Source organism: Engystomops pustulosus, chromosome 5 (assembly GCF_040894005.1).
Source record: "Engystomops pustulosus chromosome 5, aEngPut4.maternal, whole genome shotgun sequence".
NCBI lineage: Eukaryota > Metazoa > Chordata > Amphibia > Anura > Leptodactylidae > Engystomops > Engystomops pustulosus.
Genome location: NC_092415.1, coordinates 204,752,359 through 204,772,198, shown reverse-complemented (window position 1 = coordinate 204,772,198; position 19,840 = coordinate 204,752,359). Strand labels below are relative to the sequence as shown.

Here is a 19,840-nt window from a genome sequence, read left to right as displayed (position 1 = left end):
CTGTACATAGGGGGCAGTATTATAGTAGTTATATTCTTGTACATAGGGGGCAGTATTATAGTAGTTATATTCTTGTACATAGGGGGCAGTATTATAGTAGTTCTTTTCCTGTACATAGGGGGCAGTATTATAGCAGTTATATTCCTGTACATAGGGGGCAGTATTATAGTAGTTATATTCCTGTACATAGGGGGCAGTATTATAGTAGTTATATTCCTGTACATAGGGGGCAGTATTATAGTAGTTATATTCTTGTACATAGGGAGCAGTATTATAGTAGTTATATTCTTGTACATAGGGGGCAGTATTATAGTAGTTATATTCTTGTACATAGGGGGCAGTATTATAGTAGTTATATTCTTGTACATAGGGGACAGTATTATAGTAGTTATATTCCTGTACATAGGAGGCAGTATTACAGTAGTTGCAGCTCCCTACGTCTAGTGGTTGGAAAATCCATGGAATGTGACGTCTATTGTATTGTACATGATCGGTTCTTTAATCAGACACATTACTATATTTCTCCCATGTAGATCAAGCAGGATTTCTGCCACATTATTAATAACAGGATATAAATGAAGGAAAACTCCTGTGTGTCGCCAGTAATAAGTCTGTACAGTGACTGGTGGAGAAATGGGCAGGCGCTGTGGGATGAGGCGCAGGGCATGCTGGGACATGTGGTACCTATCACCTGGGGGTCCTGGCCAGGGATTAGAATGTGGCTTCTTCTCCCATCGTCATCACCGAAACTCCACGGTTATGAGGCGCGGCGCCTCCACGGACCTCTCCTCCGAGCGCCTCAGTCTGGATGAGGGGATCATATTCCAATCGAAGAGACTCAGCCGCATGACGGATCTGTCATATCCTCGGAGGAGAAGTCGCTCCTCCAGGCTGAGGGCGTCATATCTGTAGGGAGATGACGGATGATCAGCCTCATTGCTGGAACTGCACCCATCCTGCGCCTGCCGGGGGTCCCGGAGGATGGGAGTAGTTGGGGGAAGCAGCAGTTTTCTTACCTTTCTGATTTACTCGTTGCAGCAGAATTTCCTGGAAAGACGGAAACGGTCATTGGAAATAGAAAGATTCCAGTGATTTGTGATAAATCTCATATGATACATTGTAGCACTACAATCACAGACAGATACATCCACTCTCTACCACAACATCCTAACATGTTCTTTCCTCCACACCCCATGTCCTCTATCTCAGACAGCTACAACCTCACTATCCCATATGTCACCACCAGCGGCTGTAGTGATGTTATGACTTCTGCTCCATTGGAGATGATTACATTATCCTTCTCTCTATAATCCCTGATGTCTATCTTACCTATGCATCTTACCTATGCGATACATAGATGTATCCTATCTGTGTGATACATAGATGGATCTTATCGATGTATCTTATCTATGCGATACATAGATGGATCGTATCTTATCTGTGTGTTACATAGATGGATCTTATCTATTCATCTTATCGATAACAACCCTTACGCAAAATCTTGGATGAGCTGTGACCTGTGGGGCTCTGGGTCACTGGTCTGTTACTGAGGACCGAGTCTGTTCTTCTGCCAAAACCCAGTGACTGTATGACGGCGGTTCTGTGCGGATGAAAGAGATGGAAAGCTTCTTGCCTTTCCTTCTGTGTGACTTCTGTGGAAGAGATGATGTTACGTTAATATAACAACAGGATCACAAACAATCTCTCTACACACAGACCTCTGACAATACTATGATGAGCACCTGTGGGTGGTCCTGTACCAGCACCCGGTGCTCTGTGTGTCATATATACACTCCCCAAAACATTAAAGGGGAGAATAAAATCCCACATCCTGGATCTCAATGAATGACCTGTTCCTATAGCAAATATTTATTGCTGAGAACAATAAAACATAAAAATGATCAATAAAAATCACAATAAATGTCCCCTGGAGGTCTGGATATGGAATGATCCTAGAAATCAAAGCAGAAAATCACATTTCAGGCTGATCCAACTTCAGTGGAAATGCCTCAAGATAAAGAAATTAGGCTCAGTATTGTGTGTGGCCTCCACGAGCCTGTATGACCTCCCTACAACACCTGGGCATGCTCCTGATGAGGCTCAGTATTGTGTGTGACCTCCATGTTCCTGTATGACCTCCCTACAATGCCTCGGCATGCTCCTGATGAGGCTCAGTATTGTGTGTGACCTCCACGTGCCTGTATGACCTCCCTACAACACCTCGGCATGCTCCTGATGAGGCTCAGTATTGTGTGTGACCTCCATGTTCCTGTATGACCTCCCTACAATGCCTCGGCATGCTCCTGATGAGGCTCAGTATTGTGTGTGGCCTCCACGTGCCTGTATGACCTCCCTACAATGCCTCGGCATGCTCCTGATGAGGCTCAGTATTGTGTGTGGCCTCCACGTGCCTGTATGACCTCCCTACAACAGCTCTGCATGCTCCTGATGAGGCTCAGTATTGTGTGTGGCCTCCACGTGCCTGTATGACCTCCCTACAACAGCTCTGCATGCTCCTGATGAGGCGCAGTATTGTGTGTGGCCTCCACGTGCCTGTATGACCTCCCAACAACGCATCACATTGCTCCTGATGAGGCTCAGTATTGTGTGTGGCCTCCACGGGCCTGTATGACTTCCCTACAACAGCTCTGCATGCTCCTGATGAGGCTCAGTATTGTGTGTGACCTCAACGTGCCTGTATTACCTCCCGACAACGCATCACATTGCTCCTGATGAGGCGCAGTATTGTGTGTGGCCTCCACGTGCCTGTATGACCTCCCAACAACGCATCACATTGCTCCTGATGAGGCTCAGTATTGTGTGTGGCCTCCACGGGCCTGTATGACCTCCCTACAACAGCTCTGCATGCTCCTGATGAGGCTCAGTATTGTGTGTGACCTCAACGTGCCTGTATGACCTCCCGACAACGCATCACATTGCTCCTGATGAGGCTCAGTATTGTGTGTGGCCTCCACGTGCCTGTATGACCTCCCTACAACACCTCGGCATGCTCATGATGAGGCTCAGTATTGTGTGTGACCTCCATGTGCCTGTATGACCTCCCTACAATGCCTCGGCATGCTCCTGATGAGGCTCAGTATTGTGTGTGGCCTCCACGGGCCTGTATGACCTCCCTACAACAGCTCTGCATGCTCCTGATGAGGCTCAGTATTGTGTGTGGCCTCCACGTGCCTGTATGACCTCCCGACAACACATCACATTGCTCCTGATGAGGCTCAGTATTGTGTGTGGCCTCCACGTGCCTGTATGACCTCCCTACAACAACTCGGCATGCTCCTGATGAGGCTCAGTATTGTGTGTGGCCTCCACGTGCCTGTATGACCTCCTGACAACGCATCACATTGCTCCTAATGAGGCTCAGCATTGTGTGTGACCTCCATGTGCCTGTATGACCTCCCTACAACAGCTCTGCATGCTCCTGATGAGGCTCAGTAGTGTGTGTGTGGCCTCCATGTGCCTGTATGACCTCCCTACAACACCTGGGTATGCTCCTGATGAGGCTCAGTAGTGTGTGTGTGGCCTCCACGTGCCTGTATGACCTCCCTACAACACCTGGGTATGCTCCTGATGAGGCTCAGTATTCTGTGTGGCCTCCACGTGCCTGTATGACCTCCCTACAACAGCTCTGCATGCTCCTGATGAGGCTCAGTATTGTGTGTGGCCTCCACATGCCTGTATGACCTCCCGACAACGCATCACATTGCTCCTGATGAGGCTCAGTATTGTGTGTGGCCTCCACGTGCCTGTATGACCTCACTATGACACCTGGGCATGCTCCCGATGAGGCTCAGTATTGTGTGTGACCTCCACGTGTCTGTATGACCTCTCTAAAACACCTGGGCATGCTCCTGATGAGGCTCAGTAGTGTGTGTGACCTCCACGTGCCTGTATGACCTCTCTAAAACACCTGGGCATGCTCCTGATGGGGTCCAGTAGTGTCTGTGGCCTCCATGTGCTACCTCTAGAGCTGAGGGCAATAACAAAATACCAAAGTGACCAAAAAGGATGAGAAGAGAGAAATGGTCTGTGGTCCCCACCTACAGAACCGCTCCTCTAGGGTTTGTCTTGCTCATTGTCATTATCTCTACCTGTTGTCTGTTCCATTTCCACAACAGAAGGAGAAACTGATTAACAATCAGTGATAATTCATAACGTGACAGGATGATGTTTATATTTTGGAGCAGTGTATTTTAGCTTATTATGTTCAGTTTGTATAACATTTATACCCTCCCCCTTCTACCCCTGTGACATGCGGGGTGAGTCCTCTCGCCTCACACAGAACCAGTGATGTAAATCTGCTGCCACGCAGGATTAAACAACACAAAGCAGCCGCCGGGGATTGGGCAGATCTGCGGTAATTTGTCGCTTGTGCAGAGGGTCTGCTTTCGGGTACGTGGGGGGTGCGGTCGTGTTGTAGATTTACATCTGGTAGAAACAGAATTGGTAACAGACGGGAGGTTGCGCTTACGTTCCCGATCCAGCAGCTGCACGGAGGGGACGCGGTGGACGACCGTATGGCGGTAACTTGGGTCCTGCTCCAGCGGGTTATGGAATAAATCTACACGAGAAATGAGAAATAATCATCCTGACATATAACATATCAACTACACATATAGGGGCTGCAGTCCCCTATAGATCCCAGGCGGCAGCTCTCAGATAGTATGAGAAGAATCCCCAAGGAATAATACCCCAGCCCACCTGGGATGCTGATATTACCCATCTAATACCCCAGACCACCAGGGAAGCTGCTATTAACCCCTCTAATACCCCAGACCACCAGGGAAGCTGCTATTAACCCCTCTAATACCCCAGACCACCAGGGAAGCTGGTATTAACCCCTCTTTTACCCCAGACCTCCAGGGAAGCTGCTATTAACACTTGCACTATTGTAAACCACCAGTTATGCTACCATTAACCTGTTATTATAGACCACCAGGGAAGTAGGTACTAACCTACAATTTTGCACTGACCTACTACCACCATGAACTACCCTCTACCAGGGAAACCAGTATTAACCTCTCCACTACCCCGCACCACTAGGCAGGCTGGGACTAACCTCTCCACTACCCTGCACCACTAGGGAAGCTGGGACTAACCCCTCCACTACCCTGCACCACTAGGGAAGCTGGGACTAACCCCTCCACTACCCTGCACCACTAGGGAAGCTGGGACTAACCCCTCCACTACCCTGCACCACTAGGGAAGCTGGGACTAATCCCTCCACTACCCCGCACCACTAGGGAAGCTGGGACTAACCTCTCCACTACCCTGCACCACTAGGGAAGCTGGGACTAACCCCTCCACTACCCTGCACCACTAGGGAAGCTGGGACTAACCCCTCCACTACCCTGCACCACTAGGGAAGCTGGGACTAACCCCTCCACTACCCTGCACCACTAGGCAGGCTGGGACTAACCTCTCCACTACCCTGCACCACTAGGGAAGCTGGGACTAACCCCTCCACTACCCTGCACCACTAGGGAAGCTGGGACTAACCCCTCCACTACCCTGCACCACTAGGCAGGCTGGGACTAACCTCTCCACTACCCTGCACCACTAGGGAAGCTGGGACTAACCCCTCCACTACCCTGCACCACTAGGGAAGCTGGGACTAACCTCTCCACTACCCTGCACCACTAGGCAGGCTGGGACTAACCTCTCCACTACCCTGCACCACTAGGGAAGCTGGGACTAACCTCTCCACTACCCTGCACCACTAGGCAGGCTGGGACTAACCCCTCCACTACCCTGCACCACTAGGCAGGCTGGGACTAACCCCTCCACTACCCTGCACCACTAGGCAGGCTGGGACTAACCTCTCCACTACCCCGCACCACTAGGCAGGCTGGGACTAACCTCTCCACTACCCTGCACCACTAGGCAGGCTGGGACTAACCTCTCCACTACCCTGCACCACTAGGCAGGCTGGGACTAACCTCTCCACTACCCCGCACCACTAGGCAGGCTGGGACTAACCCCTCCACTACCCTGCACCACTAGGCAGGCTGGGACTAACCCCTCCACTACCCTGCACCACTAGGGAAGCTGGGACTAACCCCTCCACTACCCCGCACCACTAGGGAAGCTGGGACTAACCCCTCCACTACCCCGCACCACTAGGGAAGCTGGGACTAACCTCTCCACTACCCTGCACCATTAGGCAGGCTGGGACTAACCCCTCCACTACCCTGCACCATTAGGCAGGCTGGGACTAACCTCTCCACTACCCCGCACCACTAGGCAGGCTGGGACTAACCCCTCCACTACCCTGCACCACTAGGCAGGCTGGGACTAACCCCTCCACTACCCTGCACCACTAGGGAAGCTGGGACTAACCCCTCCACTACCCCGCACCACTAGGGAAGCTGGGACTAACCCCTCCACTACCCCGCACCACTAGGGAAGCTGGGACTAACCTCTCCACTACCCTGCACCATTAGGCAGGCTGGGACTAACCTCTCCACTACCCCGCACCACTAGGCAGGCTGGGACTAACCCCTCCACTACCCTGCACCACTAGGCAGGCTGGGACTAACCCCTCCACTACCCTGCACCACTAGGGAAGCTGGGACTAACCCCTCCACTACCCCGCACCACTAGGCAGGCTGGGACTAACCTCTCCACTACCCTGCACCACTAGGGAAGCTGGGACTAACCCCTCCACTACCCCGCACCACTAGGGAAGCTGGGACTAACCTCTCCACTACCCTGCACCACTAGGCAGGCTGGGACTAACCCCTCCACTACCCTGCACCACTAGGGAAGCTGGGACTAACCCCTCCACTACCCCGCACCACTAGGGAAGCTGGGACTAACCCCTCCACTACCCTTGACCACAAGGGAGTCTGACATTTTGCAGGATCGTTGGCTCCCAAACATAAAAAAATCTAATGTGGGAATTCTCCCGCCATCGATAAACGCTGCTCTGAGCTCCCGTCTGCGGAGCGATTATTACTGAGGACACGGAGACTCGTCATTGCTTTCAGCTCCTTCACAGTCGAGGGGAGATCAGTCAGATGATTGTCGTTCAGCATCAGCGTGTGCAGGGAGGTCAGGTGCTTCACACATCCTGGGAGGAGGAAGAAGGAGATGTCACTAGATGGCTGCCCCCAAAAAGACTAGAACTGTCCTGAAATACTCTGTGCTGCTGCGGTACCCTGCTACCTCTGACCAGGACACTAGTCTACTGAAATACTCTGTGCTGCTGCGGTGCCCTGCAATGTACCTATTAATCTATGACCTCCTCAAGAATACACTCTTCTGAAATACTCTGTGCTACTGGGGAGCCTCCCAAGGTCATTGTGCAACACCCCTGCCAATGCATAGGCAGGCTGGTAGTTGTGAATAGCGCCCCCTCCAGGTCAGGAGCTGTCAGAGGGAGTCATGAACCCTCCAGGAAGGTTCTAGCACTGGGAGAATATGCAGCTGTAGCCTCTGCCTGGACAGGTAATAGTTAAATGGGTGTAAGATGTTATCCATGGAGAGGAGCTACCACCTGACCAGGGGGAGTATAAAATCCCTGTGCAGGGGGAGCACATGGTCTGAGCTGGTCCAGTCCAGTCTTTGAGCACATGTAAAGAGTGAAGAGAGAGATAGAGTGCACAGTACACCTTCAGTGCTGTCACATAAATCAATCCCAGGAACTGAGTCAGGAGACTCTAACCCAGAGCTGCAGCTTCCACAGTGTGAATGATCCCATCTACTACCAGGCTGGTGCCTTATCCTGAGGACCCTCTCCACGTCCACTACAGTACCAGACTCCAGATCTGCTGTTGACCGTTTTGGCCCGTTGCCTGCTGTTGTTCAATAAAGAACCGTGAGTTGATTTGCACAACGTTGCCTCCGTCTGATCCCTGGATACGGCTGTTACCACCACGGGCTCCCCATCCATTACCCAGGGACCTAACTTACAGATACTCAGGGGTTGCAGCCACTCCTGCCACTCCAGTATTCTGGGCCCCGGCTGCCTCCAGGCCCCAAGAAAAAGCTAGGCCCGGTGGAGGTTGTTGCACATACATGACATTACTTATCCTGTACTGATCCTGAGTTACATCCTGTATTATACTCAGAGCTGCACTCACTATTCTGCTGCTGGTGCAGTCACTGTGTACATACATGACATTACTTATCCTGTACTGATCCTGAGTTACATCCTGTATTATACCCCAGAGCTGCACTCACTATTCTGCTGCTGGTGCAGTCACTGTGTACATACATGACATTACTTATCCTGTACTGACCCTGAGTTACATCCTGTATTATACCCCAGAGCTGCACTCACTATTCTGCTGCTGGTGCAGTCACTGTATACATACATGACATTACTTATCCTGTACTGATCCTGAGTTACATCCTGTATTATACTCCAGAGCTGCACTCACTATTCTGCTGCTGGTGCAGTCACTGTGTACATACATGACATTACTTATCCTGTACTGATCCTGAGTTACATCCTGTATTATACTCCAGAGCTGCACTCACTATTCTGCTGCTGGTGCAGTCACTGTGTACATACATGACATTACTTATCCTGTACTGATCCTGAGTTACATCCTGTATTATACTCCAGAGCTGCACTCACTATTCTGCTGCTGGTGCAGTCACTGTGTACATACATGACATTACTAATCCTGTACTGATCCTGAGTTACATCCTGTATTATACTCCAGAGCTGCACTCACTATTCTGCTGCTGGTGCAGTCACTGTGTACATACATGACATTACTTATCCTGTACTGATCCTGAGTTACATCCTGTATTATACCCCAGAGCTGCACTCACTACTCTGCTGCTGGTGCAGTCACTGTGTACATACATGACATTACTTATCCTGTACTGATCCTGAGTTACATCCTGTATTATACCCCAGATCTGCACTCACTATTCTGCTGCTGGTGCAGTCACTGTGTACATACATGACATTACTTATCCTGTACTGATCCTGAGTTACATCCTGTATTATACTCCAGAGCTGCACTCACTATTCTGCTGGTGCAGTCACTGTGTACATACATGACATTACTTATCCTGTACTGATCCTGAGTTACATCCTGTATTATACCCCAGAGCTGCACTCACTATTCTGCTGGTGCAGTCACTGTGTACATACATGCCATTACTTATCCTGTACTGATCCTGAGTTACATCCTGTATTATACTCCAGAGCTGCACTCACTATTCTGCTGCTGGTGCAGTCACTGTGTACATACATGACATTACTTATCCTGTACTGATCCTGAGTTACATCCTGTATTATACTCCAGAGCTGCACTCACTATTCTGCTGGTGCAGTCACTGTGTACATACATGACATTACTTATCCTGTACTGATCCTGAGTTACATCCTGTATTATACCCCAGAGCTGCACTCACTATTCTGCTGCTGGTGCAGTCACTGTGTACATACATGACATTACTTATCCTGTACTGATCCTGAGTTACATCCTGTATTATACTCCAGAGCTGCAGTCACTATTCTGCTGCTGGTGCAGTCACTGTGTACATACATGACATTACTTATCCTGTACTGATCCTGAGTTACATCCTGTATTATACCCCAGAGCTGCACTCACTATTCTGCTGCTGGTGCAGTCACTGTGTACATACATGACATTACTTATCCTGTACTGATCCTGAGTTACATCCTGTATTATACCCCAGAGCTGCACTCACTATTCTGCTGCTGGTGCAGTCACTGTGTACATACATGACATTACTTATCCTGTACTGACCCTGAGTTACATCCTGTATTATACTCCAGAGCTGCACTCACTATTCTGCTGCTGGTGCAGTCACTGTGTACATACATGACATTACTTATCCTGTACTGATCCTGAGTTACATCCTGTATTATACTCCAGAGCTGCACTCACTATTCTGCTGCTGGTGCAGTCACTGTGTACATACATGACATTACTTATCCTGTACTGATCCTGAGTTACATCCTGTATTATACTCCAGAGCTGCACTCACTATTCTGCTGCCCTTCAGTCACACAGTGTTGCTGGAGCGAAGGGTGATAAGTATGGAGTCACACTTGGTCTGTACCTGTGATGTCACCAATTTCATTGCTGTTCAAGTATAATTCAGTCAGCCGGAAATTTTGGCCAAGGAAGTTTATTTTTGATATCTGGAATGGAAATTTGACATTGTGAAGAACTCACACAGATATAAATGATAACAGATCCTGTAGTTTGAGTTGTAGGCCTCCCAGAGGAATGTTATTACATCTGGGAGGTCACATGATCTGATGTCACTGCCTTATAATTCATTTCCTTTAGTCAATGTCCTAGAAACTACTTTAAAGGAATCTTCCATCAGAATCCATCCTGATAAACCAGGGACATTACTCATAGATCCAGGCACCGGGACTGTGGTATCTTCTTATATCTGTGATCCATGGTCTCCTCCCTTCTAATGTTAACTTTTATAATCATGCAATGAACCAGAATGGCTCTGAGGGGCGTCACCAAAGCCCCTCCGTGCTGTAGCTTCACAGGCTGTTACACTGTGCGGGAGCACATACCCCCTCCAACTGTGTAAGATTACTGCAGGCAGAGGGAATTGCTGAGGGAGAAGGAGGAGGAGGAAACAGTGTGACAGCCTGGGAAGATACAGCACAGAGGGGCTCTGGTAATCCTCATCATAGCCCTTTAGTTCCATTGGCATCAATTAAATTCAGAAGGAAGGAAGCAATGGATGACAGATATAAGAAGATCCCACAGTCACGGTGCCTGGATCTATGAGTGATGTCCCTGGTTATCATGATGAGTGTAATGAGCCCTGGCTTTACCAGCTGCTGCCTGGCTCTGAGCCCTCAGAGGGTTAAGGCTATATTCACACTGCCGTTGCCCGCCCGTACCGTACTGTAGCGGGCAACGGCAGTGTACGGGGAGAGGAGGAGGAGGTGAGCGCAGCTCACCCACGCCCCTCTCCATAGCAAACTATGGCGCACGGCGCCGTATTACGGGAAAAGATAGGACAGGTCCTATCTTTTTCCCGGGTACGGAACGGTACGGTGCTGCACGTGTGCTGCACCGTACCGCTCCCGTAGGGTGCCGTGCGCCCATAGGAGTGTATGGGGGGCGTATATCGGCCGTATATACGTCGGCCGTATATACGTCCCCCATACGTTAGTGTGAATGTAGCCTAATACTGATGGTTCCTTTGAGGTTTTGTTACCTTGTTATGGTTGAGCCACAGATACTTTAATAAGCGAAATCTTGACAAGTCTGGGACATCCCTCAGGTCTCTGCGAGAGATAGAGAACACGTGATACTGGGTAGATAGATAGATAGATATGGGATAGATAGATACATAGATACATAGATAGATGATAGATAGATAGATAGATAGATAGATAGATAGATAGATAGATGATAGATAGATAGATAGATAGATAGATAGATAGATAGATAGGAGATAGATAGATATGAGATAGATAGATAGATAGATAGATAGATAGGAGATAGATAGATAGATAGATAGATAGGAGATAGATAGATAGGAGATAGATAGATAGATAGATAGATAGATAGATAGATAGATAGGAGATAGATAGATAGATAGATAGATAGATAGATAGATAGGAGATAGATAGATAGATAGATAGATAGGAGATAGATAGATAGATAGATAGATAGATGATAGATAGATAGATAGATAGATAGATAGATAGATAGATAGATAGGAGATAGATAGGAGATAGATAGATAGATAGGAGATAGATAGATAGGAGATAGATAGATAGATAGGAGATAGATAGGAGATAGATAGATAGGAGATAGATAGATAGGAGATAGATAGGAGATAGATAGGAGATAGATAGATAGATAGATAGGAGATAGATAGATAGGAGATAGATAGGAGATAGATAGATAGATAGATAGATACATAGATACATAGATAGATGATAGATAGATAGATAGATAGATAGATAGATAGATAGATAGATGATAGATAGATAGATAGATAGATAGATAGATAGATAGGAGATAGATAGATAGGAGATAGATAGATAGATAGATAGATAGGAGATAGATAGATAGATAGATAGATAGATAGATAGATAGATAGGAGATAGATAGATAGGAGATAGATAGATAGATAGATAGATAGATAGATAGATAGATAGGAGATAGATAGATAGATAGATTGATGATAGATAGATAGATAGATAGATAGATAGATAGATAGATAGGAGATAGATAGATAGGAGATAGATAGATAGATAGATAGGAGATAGATAGATAGATAGATAGATAGATAGATAGATAGATAGATAGGAGATAGATAGATAGATAGGAGATAGATAGATAGATAGGAGATATATAGATAGATAGATAGATAGATAGGAGATAGATAGATAGATAGGAGATAGATAGATAGATAGATAGATAGATAGATAGATAGATAGATAGGAGATAGATAGATAGATAGATAGATAGATAGATAGATAGATAGATATGAGATAGATAGGAGATAGATAGATAGATAGATAGATAGATAGATAGATAGATAGATAGATAGAAGATAGATAGATAGATAGATAGATAGATAGATAGATAGATAAGGAATAGATAGATAGATAGATAGATAGGAGATAGATAGATAGATAGATAGATAGACAGATAGGAGATAGATAGATAGATAGATAGATAGATAGATAGATAGATAGATAGATAGATAGATAGAAGATAGATGGATAATGTGTGGTACTTACCTTCTCCCCAGGTAGAGCTCATACACATCACTGTTGGTCTTGTAGCGGCATTTGTGGATTTGTTCTTCTATGATCTGTGTAGATACATCCTCCTCTCAGTATATGTCGCCGCCATACATTGATACATTGCAGCGTTGTACACATCATACATAAGATCCTCACATTCCTGCAGATGTGACACTGACCCCCTATAATACATATGTACCTGTGTTCTGCTCCAGTGATCAGCGCCGCCCTGGTGTTCATACAAGAAAGCAAAATACAAAACTGCTCCAAAAATTCATCTGTGCCGCAGCACGGGAGCCGATAAAAACTACGGCCCCTCACAAAAAAATCATCCCTCACCGTGTCAGACCGCAGGACAATAAGAAGCTTCTGCCCCTACGGGGAGGGGGTTGTGTATGTTATGTGCTCAATAACATGTTGGACTTCATGAAATACAACTTATCCCCCAAAAAACAAGTCTAATAAGGCCACATCCATGGAAAAAGAGGAAAATAATGGATCCTGGGATGTCAATATGATAAATATAAGAAAATCCAGCAAAACTGTATATAATCTCCAGGTAATAATAACACTCACCTTGGCCGCCATCTTAGCTTCTCCCGTTGCTAGGAGACGCCGCGGCTTTGGAGGAGGAGAAGTGTTTACAAGCACACCGGAAGTACGTCATGTGTCGGGGCGGGGCTAGTGCTGCTTAACGCAGTGAGGGCGGAAGTTGCTGGAGAGAAACAAGAAGATGGCGACCGAGGGAAGAGAAGAGGAGAGGGAGCGGGTGAGGAGACATCACAGGACGGGGGGGACTACAACTCCCATCAGGACTGAGCTCAGCCTCTGTACTACACCGCAGGAGAGGCATCATGGGAGATGTAGCTGTTATTGTTGTGCTCGGACTAGTAGTCCTCCAGTGCTGTGTGTGTGGTGGGGTATGATGGGACTAGTAGTCCTCCAGTGCTGTGTGTGTGGTGGGGTATGATGGGACTAGTAGTCCTCCAGTGCTGTGTGTGTGGTGGGGTATGATGGGACTAGTAGTCTTCCGGTGCTGTGTGTGTGGGGGTAGTATGATGGGACTAGTAGTCCTCCGGTGCTGTGTGTGTGGGGGTAGTATGATGGGACTAGTAGTCCTCCGGTGCTGTGTGTGTGGGGGTAGTATGATGGGACTAGTAGTCTTCCGGTGCTGTGTGTGTGGGGGTAGTATGATGGGACTAGTAGTCCTCCGGTGCTGTGTGTGTGGGGGTAGTATGACGGGACTAGTAGTCCTCCAGTGCTGTGTGTGTGGTGGGGCATGATGGGACTAGTAGTTCTTCATTTCCACTTATGCTTGAATGCTGGGCTTGTAGTATTGTATGTTGTACTTTACTGTGACCTAATGTTTATCGGTCTGTTCCCCTGGTTTGTTCAGTTGTGCTGGGACTTGTAGTTCCCCTAAGCTATTAGTCGACTATTTGGTAGTCCTGGTGGCAGGGGCAAGTCTGTAAGATGTCTCATATGCGAAACTTGGTAGATATGGAAGTAGGGTGGCACTATTCCATGGTCCTATTTAGTGTGAAGACATACTTTTTTCATTGAGGCAAAAATCTGACATGAAAGGTGGGGTGGTGCTCTGATTCCAAAAAATGTGGTTGAGTCCCAATAGTAATATCAAAAAGCAGTGAAACGGCACTCACCAATCTTCTTCCTTTAAAATGTTGCTTTTATTGATGCATACTCACGAAAATTTCTTAAAAACAGTTGATCAAATGGCAGGGGTGGCACCCCTGCCATTTGATCAACTGTTTTTAAGAAATTTTCGTGAGTATGCATCAATAAAAGCAACATTTTAAAGGAAGAAGATTGGTGAGTGCCGTTTCACTGCTTTCTGTAAGATGTCTGCCTTCAATGTCTTCCCAACTATGGCAGATAACAGGGAACAATTGATTGCATTCACCCAGATTTTTGTAAAATTTTTGCTTCTTAAACATAATGTGATGTCATTTTCTACAGGAGTCGTCCGAGGAAGAGGGACCGTCTACATCTGCAGAAGATCTGGCGGCACAGAAGCGGGAGGAACGCCTGAGGAAATTCCGAGAACTGCATCTGAAGAGGGTGAGAGGTCACATCCACAGCGTAGGGGGCGCTCTACCTGCAGAGGGTGAGAGGTCACATCCACAGTGTAGGGGGTGCTTTGCCTGTGAGGGGGGTGAGAGGTCACATCCACAGCGTAGGGGGCGCACTACCTGCAGAGGGTGAGAGGTCACATCCACAGCGTAGGGGGCGCTCTACCTGCAGAGGGTGAGAGGTCACATCCACAGCGTAGGGGGCGCTCTACCTGCAGAGGGTGAGAGGTCACATCCACAGTGTAGGGGGCGCTCTACCTGCAGAGGGTGAGAGGTCACATCCACAGTGTAGGGGGTGCTTTGCCTGTGAGGGGGGTGAGAGGTCACATCCACAGCGTAGGGGGCGCACTACCTGCAGAGGGTGAGAGGTCACATCCACAGCGTAGGGGGCGCTCTACCTGCAGAGGGTGAGAGGTCACATCCACAGCGTAGGGGGCGCTCTACCTGCAGAGGGTGAGAGGTCACGTCCACAGTGTAGGGGGCGCTCTACCTGCAGAGGGTGAGAGGTCACGTCCACAGTGTAGGGGGCGCTCTACCTGCAGAGGGTGAGAGGTCACGTCCGCAGCGTAGGGGGCGCTCTACCTGCAGAGGGTGAGAGGTCACGTCCGCAGCGTAGGGGGCGCTCTACCTGCAGAGGGTGAGAGATCACATCCACAGCGTAGGGGGCTCTCTACCTGCAGAGGGTGAGAGGTCACGTCCACAGCGTAGGGGGCTCTCTACCTGCAGAGGGTGAGAGGTCACGTCCACAGCGTAGGGGGCTCTCTACCTGCAGAGGGTGAGAGGTCACGTCCACAGCGTAGGGGGCTCTCTACCTGCAGAGGGTGAGAGGTCACGTCCACAGCGTAGGGGGCTCTCTACCTGCAGAGGCTGAGAGGTCACGTCCACAGCGTAGGGGGCGCTCTACCTGCAGAGGCTGAGAGGTCACGTCCACAGCGTAGGGGGCGCTCTACCTGCAGAGGGTGAGAGGTCAAATCCACAGTGTAGGGGGCGCTCTACCTGCAGAGGGTGAGAGGTCATGTCCGCAGTGTAGGGGGCGCTCTACCTGCAGAGGGTGAGAGGTCATGTCCGCAGTGTAGGGGCCGATCTTCTCGGTTGAGCTTGGTCTGTGTGCATGAGGATCTGACTACTGAACCTCCAGTCAACTCCTCCATGTTCCCCCTTACCCAAAAAATCTCTCGCTGTCCTTACAGTCTCATAGAAACAGTAATTGGGTCCTAGATCCTATAGTTCTCTGGGGTCTCGGCAGTGTACCCCCCCATTTGTCAGCACTTTCCCTTTAGTGTCTATTGTGACATATCTCCCCTACATTCCACACTTTGATTATGTTACAGAATGAAGCCCGAAAACTGAATCACCAGGAGGTGGTGGAGGAGGACAAGAGGCAGAAACTACCCAGCAACTGGGAGGCGAGGAAGGCGAGACTGGAGTGGGAGCTGAAGGAGGAGGAGAGGAAGAAGGTAAAGTCCCGGGGTGGGCATGAGGGACCCTATAATATGTCAGGGGAAGACAGACCCCTCATGTCTTCCTGCTCTGATCCAGGAATGTGCCGCTAATGGCGTGGACTACGAGAGGGCAAAACTACTGGAGATCAGCGCAGACGATGCAGAGAGATGGGAGAGGAAGAAGAAAAAGAGAAACCCGGATATAGGATTCTCAGGTAAGTGCCCAGGCCATAGGGTCATCATGTCCTGGTCACTGCCCACAGGCTCTGTATAACTAGTATATAATCCATCCAGAGCCCCTCTATATACCCCCTGTACATCATCATCTATGCCCCCCATAGACAGATCTACAGCCTCAGCTCAGAGCATCCTCAAGGCTTCTGCTGGAAAATGAAACTCTATAAATACATTATGACCTCCCGATAACATGTGTCTGGTGATAAACTGTTCCCATTTACTGAATTGTTCTTATCAGACTATGCTGCAGCCCAACTGCGCCAGTACCAGAGACTGACCAGACAGATCAAACCGGACATGGAGGAGTATGAGAAGGAGCGAGAGAAGCAGTAAGTGTGCAACCAGCAGAAAAGTGAGCGCAGCTCTGGAGTGTAATACAACTGTGATGTAACTCAGGATCAGTACACGATAAGTAATGTCATGTATGTACACAGTGACTGCACCAGCAGCAGAATAGTGAGTGCAGCTCTGGAGTATAATACAGGATGTAACTCAGGATCAGTACAGGATAAGTAATGTCATGTATGTACACAGTGACTGCACCAGCAGCAGAATAGTGAGTGCAGCTCTGGGGTATAATACAGGATGTAACTCAGGATTTATATACATTTTACCATTTGCTCCAGAGCTGTAATCTCTAAGATTATATAATATACATCCATAAATGACTGCTATCTGTATGTAACACATTGTGTCTTGCAGTGGTGAGCTCTTCTACCCCACATCTGACACTCTGTATCATGGAACACACGTTCCCTCCAAGGACGGCATCGACAGGATGGTCACTGACCTGGAGAAACAGTAAGTCCTTCCGGATATCACTTATATATTGTTGTTGCTTACTCCTATAGCTTTTTATAGACTCTTGAATTATTGTTATAATGGGTTTTTTTTTGTTTTGTTTTTATAACCATTTTTCTAACTTTTTTTGGAAAATGATTTAATGAAATCCTTCTAGTGGTCCAGTCCATCTTTGATCCATACAGTGTGTTATTCTAGGCAGAGCTTACTAGGATTGCTGCATTGGCAAAGGGTAGAAACCTTAAGGCTGTGACCATACAGACTGCAGCCAGTGTTATGTATTGTCCCTGGAGAGATGTGTAATCAGTCCTCACACTGCTGTGCTCTGTGCTCTCTGCAGCCAGTGTTATGTATTGTCCCTGGAGAGATGTGTAATCAGACCTCACACTGCTGTGCTCTGTGCTCTCTGCAGCCAGTGTTATGTATTGTCCCTGGAGAGATGTGTAATCAGACCTCACACTGCTGTGCTCTGTGCTCTCTGCAGCCAGTGTTATGTATTGTCCCTGGAGAGATGTGTAATCAGACCTCACACTGCTGTGCTCTGTGCTCTCTGCAGCCAGTGTTATGTATTGTCCCTGGAGAGATGTGTAATCAGACCTCACACTGCTGTGCTCTGTGCTCTCTGCAGCCAGTGTTATGTATTGTCCCTGGAGAGATGTGTAATCAGACCTCACACTGCTGTGCTCTGTGCTCTCTGCAGCTGGTGTTATGTATTGTCCCTGGAGAGATGTGTAATCAGACCTCACACTGCTGTGCTCTGTGCTCTCTGCAGCCATTTTTATGTACTGTCCCTGGAGAGATGTATAATCAGACCTTTGTGTATGTTAGTAGCAGCAGGACTGTGACGTGTGAATTTATATTTCCGTATTGTAGCTTCTCCAAGTGCACTGTCCTCACACTGCTGTACTGTAAACACTTTCCACTGAACTGCTGTCCACCACCACCTCAGTGGCGGTGGGGCATCTATCTAGAAGCCTATTGTAGCTTTCACTCAGATCACAGGGTAGATGCTATGGAGTGGTTCACTGTAGAGAGCCAGGGGCGCAGCAGTGTGGGCGCAGCAGTGTGGGCGCAGCAGTGTGGGCGCAGCAGTGTGGGCGCAGCAGTGTGGGCGCAGCAGTGTGGGCGCAGACCCCACTTTGTGAGATGTACCTGATGTTTGACATCTGCATACCTTATCTTTGTGTTCCAGGATTGAGAAGCGTGAGAAATACAGCCGCCGCCGAGCGTACAACGACGACGCCGACATCGATTATATTAACGAGAGGAACGCCAAATTCAACAAGAAGGCGGAGAGGTTTTACGGGAAGTACACGGCCGAGATCAAGCAGAACCTGGAGAGAGGCACCGCCGTGTAGCTGCTCCACTGTCTCCAGTTTTATATATTTTCTATACTTTTCCTGCTTTGTACATAAGGTAAAGACTGTGCGTAATAAATGTGATTCCGGAAAACGGGGAAGTCACTGATGGACCATGAATGGGAGAAGGAGGGGCAGCTATAGCCTGCACAGTCATGTGGAGACATTGGTAGGGATCCTCACTAGTCTGTACTAGTGAGCCCCCTAATGCTGGAGACATTGGTAGGGATCCTCACCAGTCTCTACCACTGAGCCCCCCCCTAATGCTGGAGACATTGGTAGGGATCCTCACCAGTCTCTACCACTGAGCCCCCCCCCTAATGCTGGAGACATTGGTAGGGATCCTCACCAGTCACTACCAGTGAGCCCCCCCCTAATGCTGGAGACATTGGTAGGGATCCTCACCAGTCTCTACCAGTGGGCCCCCTAATGCCGCTTTGTGCCATCTGTTAAGAGAACCTGTCACCAGGTTTTTACCCCACTACGCTCCCAGCAGGTTGGGTTTGAAAAGTCCATTATTTTTCTTTCCTCTTTGGTGTGAAATGTCTGTTTATGTATAAAAAATCTCCTCCAGCGTCAGGGAAATATGACTCTTCTCACCCCATTTTCACATGAGAGGAGTCAAGTTTAGTGGTTTTAGGAGGAGGGTCACGTCAGAAGCCACTATCTTCTGTTCTGTAGCACCTAGACACGTGCTGCTCGTGTCATATTAAAGATATGGATCTCCACTTTCAGATGACTTAAGGTTATGGCTCTGTGCTACAGAACCACAGATCTAGGCAGAAACTGGAGCTTTACCTGCATTTACAATTATGTATTTAGCTGCCTGTACCTCACAAAGCCATAAGCCTGTATATTTTTTATTTATTTTTTTGGCGCTTCCCAGTACACATGGAAAATTAAATATCACTAGGAAGCACAATTTGTTAATCGGATAACAAGCCTCATCCAGCTCCGTAGACACAGAAAAAGTGGAAATATAAAACAGTTACAGGTTTTGGAAGCATGAAAGTAAAACAAAGAAAATGGCAGGTAAGGGGTTAATATTGAAGTGACCATAAGCATACAGTCAGGGAGGCAGCAGCTGGGCGCCTGGACCCTGCTTTCGTCATTAGTTGTAGCCGCCATAAAGTTTGTTCTCCCCCTGTGGAGGATCTGCGTGGT

General features: G+C 48.1%; 2 protein-coding genes across 2 annotated transcripts; one reads left to right on the top strand and one right to left on the bottom strand.

The window, feature by feature from the left end:
• Positions 1-464: 464 nt before the first annotated feature.
• On the bottom strand, positions 465-13,424 carry LRRC72 (leucine rich repeat containing 72). The gene is made up of 9 exons (XM_072154397.1): positions 13,325-13,424; positions 12,743-12,816; positions 11,203-11,272; positions 10,069-10,150; positions 6,977-7,090; positions 4,490-4,579; positions 1,494-1,652; positions 1,017-1,047; positions 465-906 (listed from the first exon to the last, which is right to left on the bottom strand). The coding sequence occupies exons 1-9, from the start codon at positions 13,334-13,336 to the stop codon at positions 741-743; spliced, it is 798 nt and encodes a 265-aa protein (XP_072010498.1). The 5' UTR covers positions 13,337-13,424; the 3' UTR covers positions 465-740.
• Positions 13,384-18,770, top strand: SYF2 (SYF2 pre-mRNA splicing factor). Its single transcript, XM_072154398.1, has 7 exons — positions 13,384-13,517; positions 14,726-14,827; positions 16,170-16,295; positions 16,378-16,495; positions 16,756-16,846; positions 17,220-17,318; positions 18,511-18,770. The coding sequence occupies exons 1-7, from the start codon at positions 13,482-13,484 to the stop codon at positions 18,674-18,676; spliced, it is 738 nt and encodes a 245-aa protein (XP_072010499.1). The 5' UTR covers positions 13,384-13,481; the 3' UTR covers positions 18,677-18,770.
• Positions 18,771-19,840: the final 1,070 nt, after the last annotated feature.

Coding starts and splice junctions, on each gene's coding strand:
- LRRC72 (XM_072154397.1), bottom strand. Junction 7,091..10,068: donor TGAAATTGGTGACATCACAG/GTACAGACCAAG, acceptor TCCTCCTCCCAG/GATGTGTGAAGCACCTGACC. Junction 1,048..1,493: donor CAGCTCATCCAAGATTTTGC/GTAAGGGTTGTT, acceptor CCGTCTTTCCAG/GAAATTCTGCTGCAACGAGT.
- SYF2 (XM_072154398.1), top strand. CDS start 13,482: ATGGCGACCGAGGGAAGAGAAGAGGAGAGGGAGCGG. Junction 13,518..14,725: donor GAGAAGAGGAGAGGGAGCGG/GTGAGGAGACAT, acceptor CATTTTCTACAG/GAGTCGTCCGAGGAAGAGGG. Junction 16,496..16,755: donor CCCGGATATAGGATTCTCAG/GTAAGTGCCCAG, acceptor TGTTCTTATCAG/ACTATGCTGCAGCCCAACTG.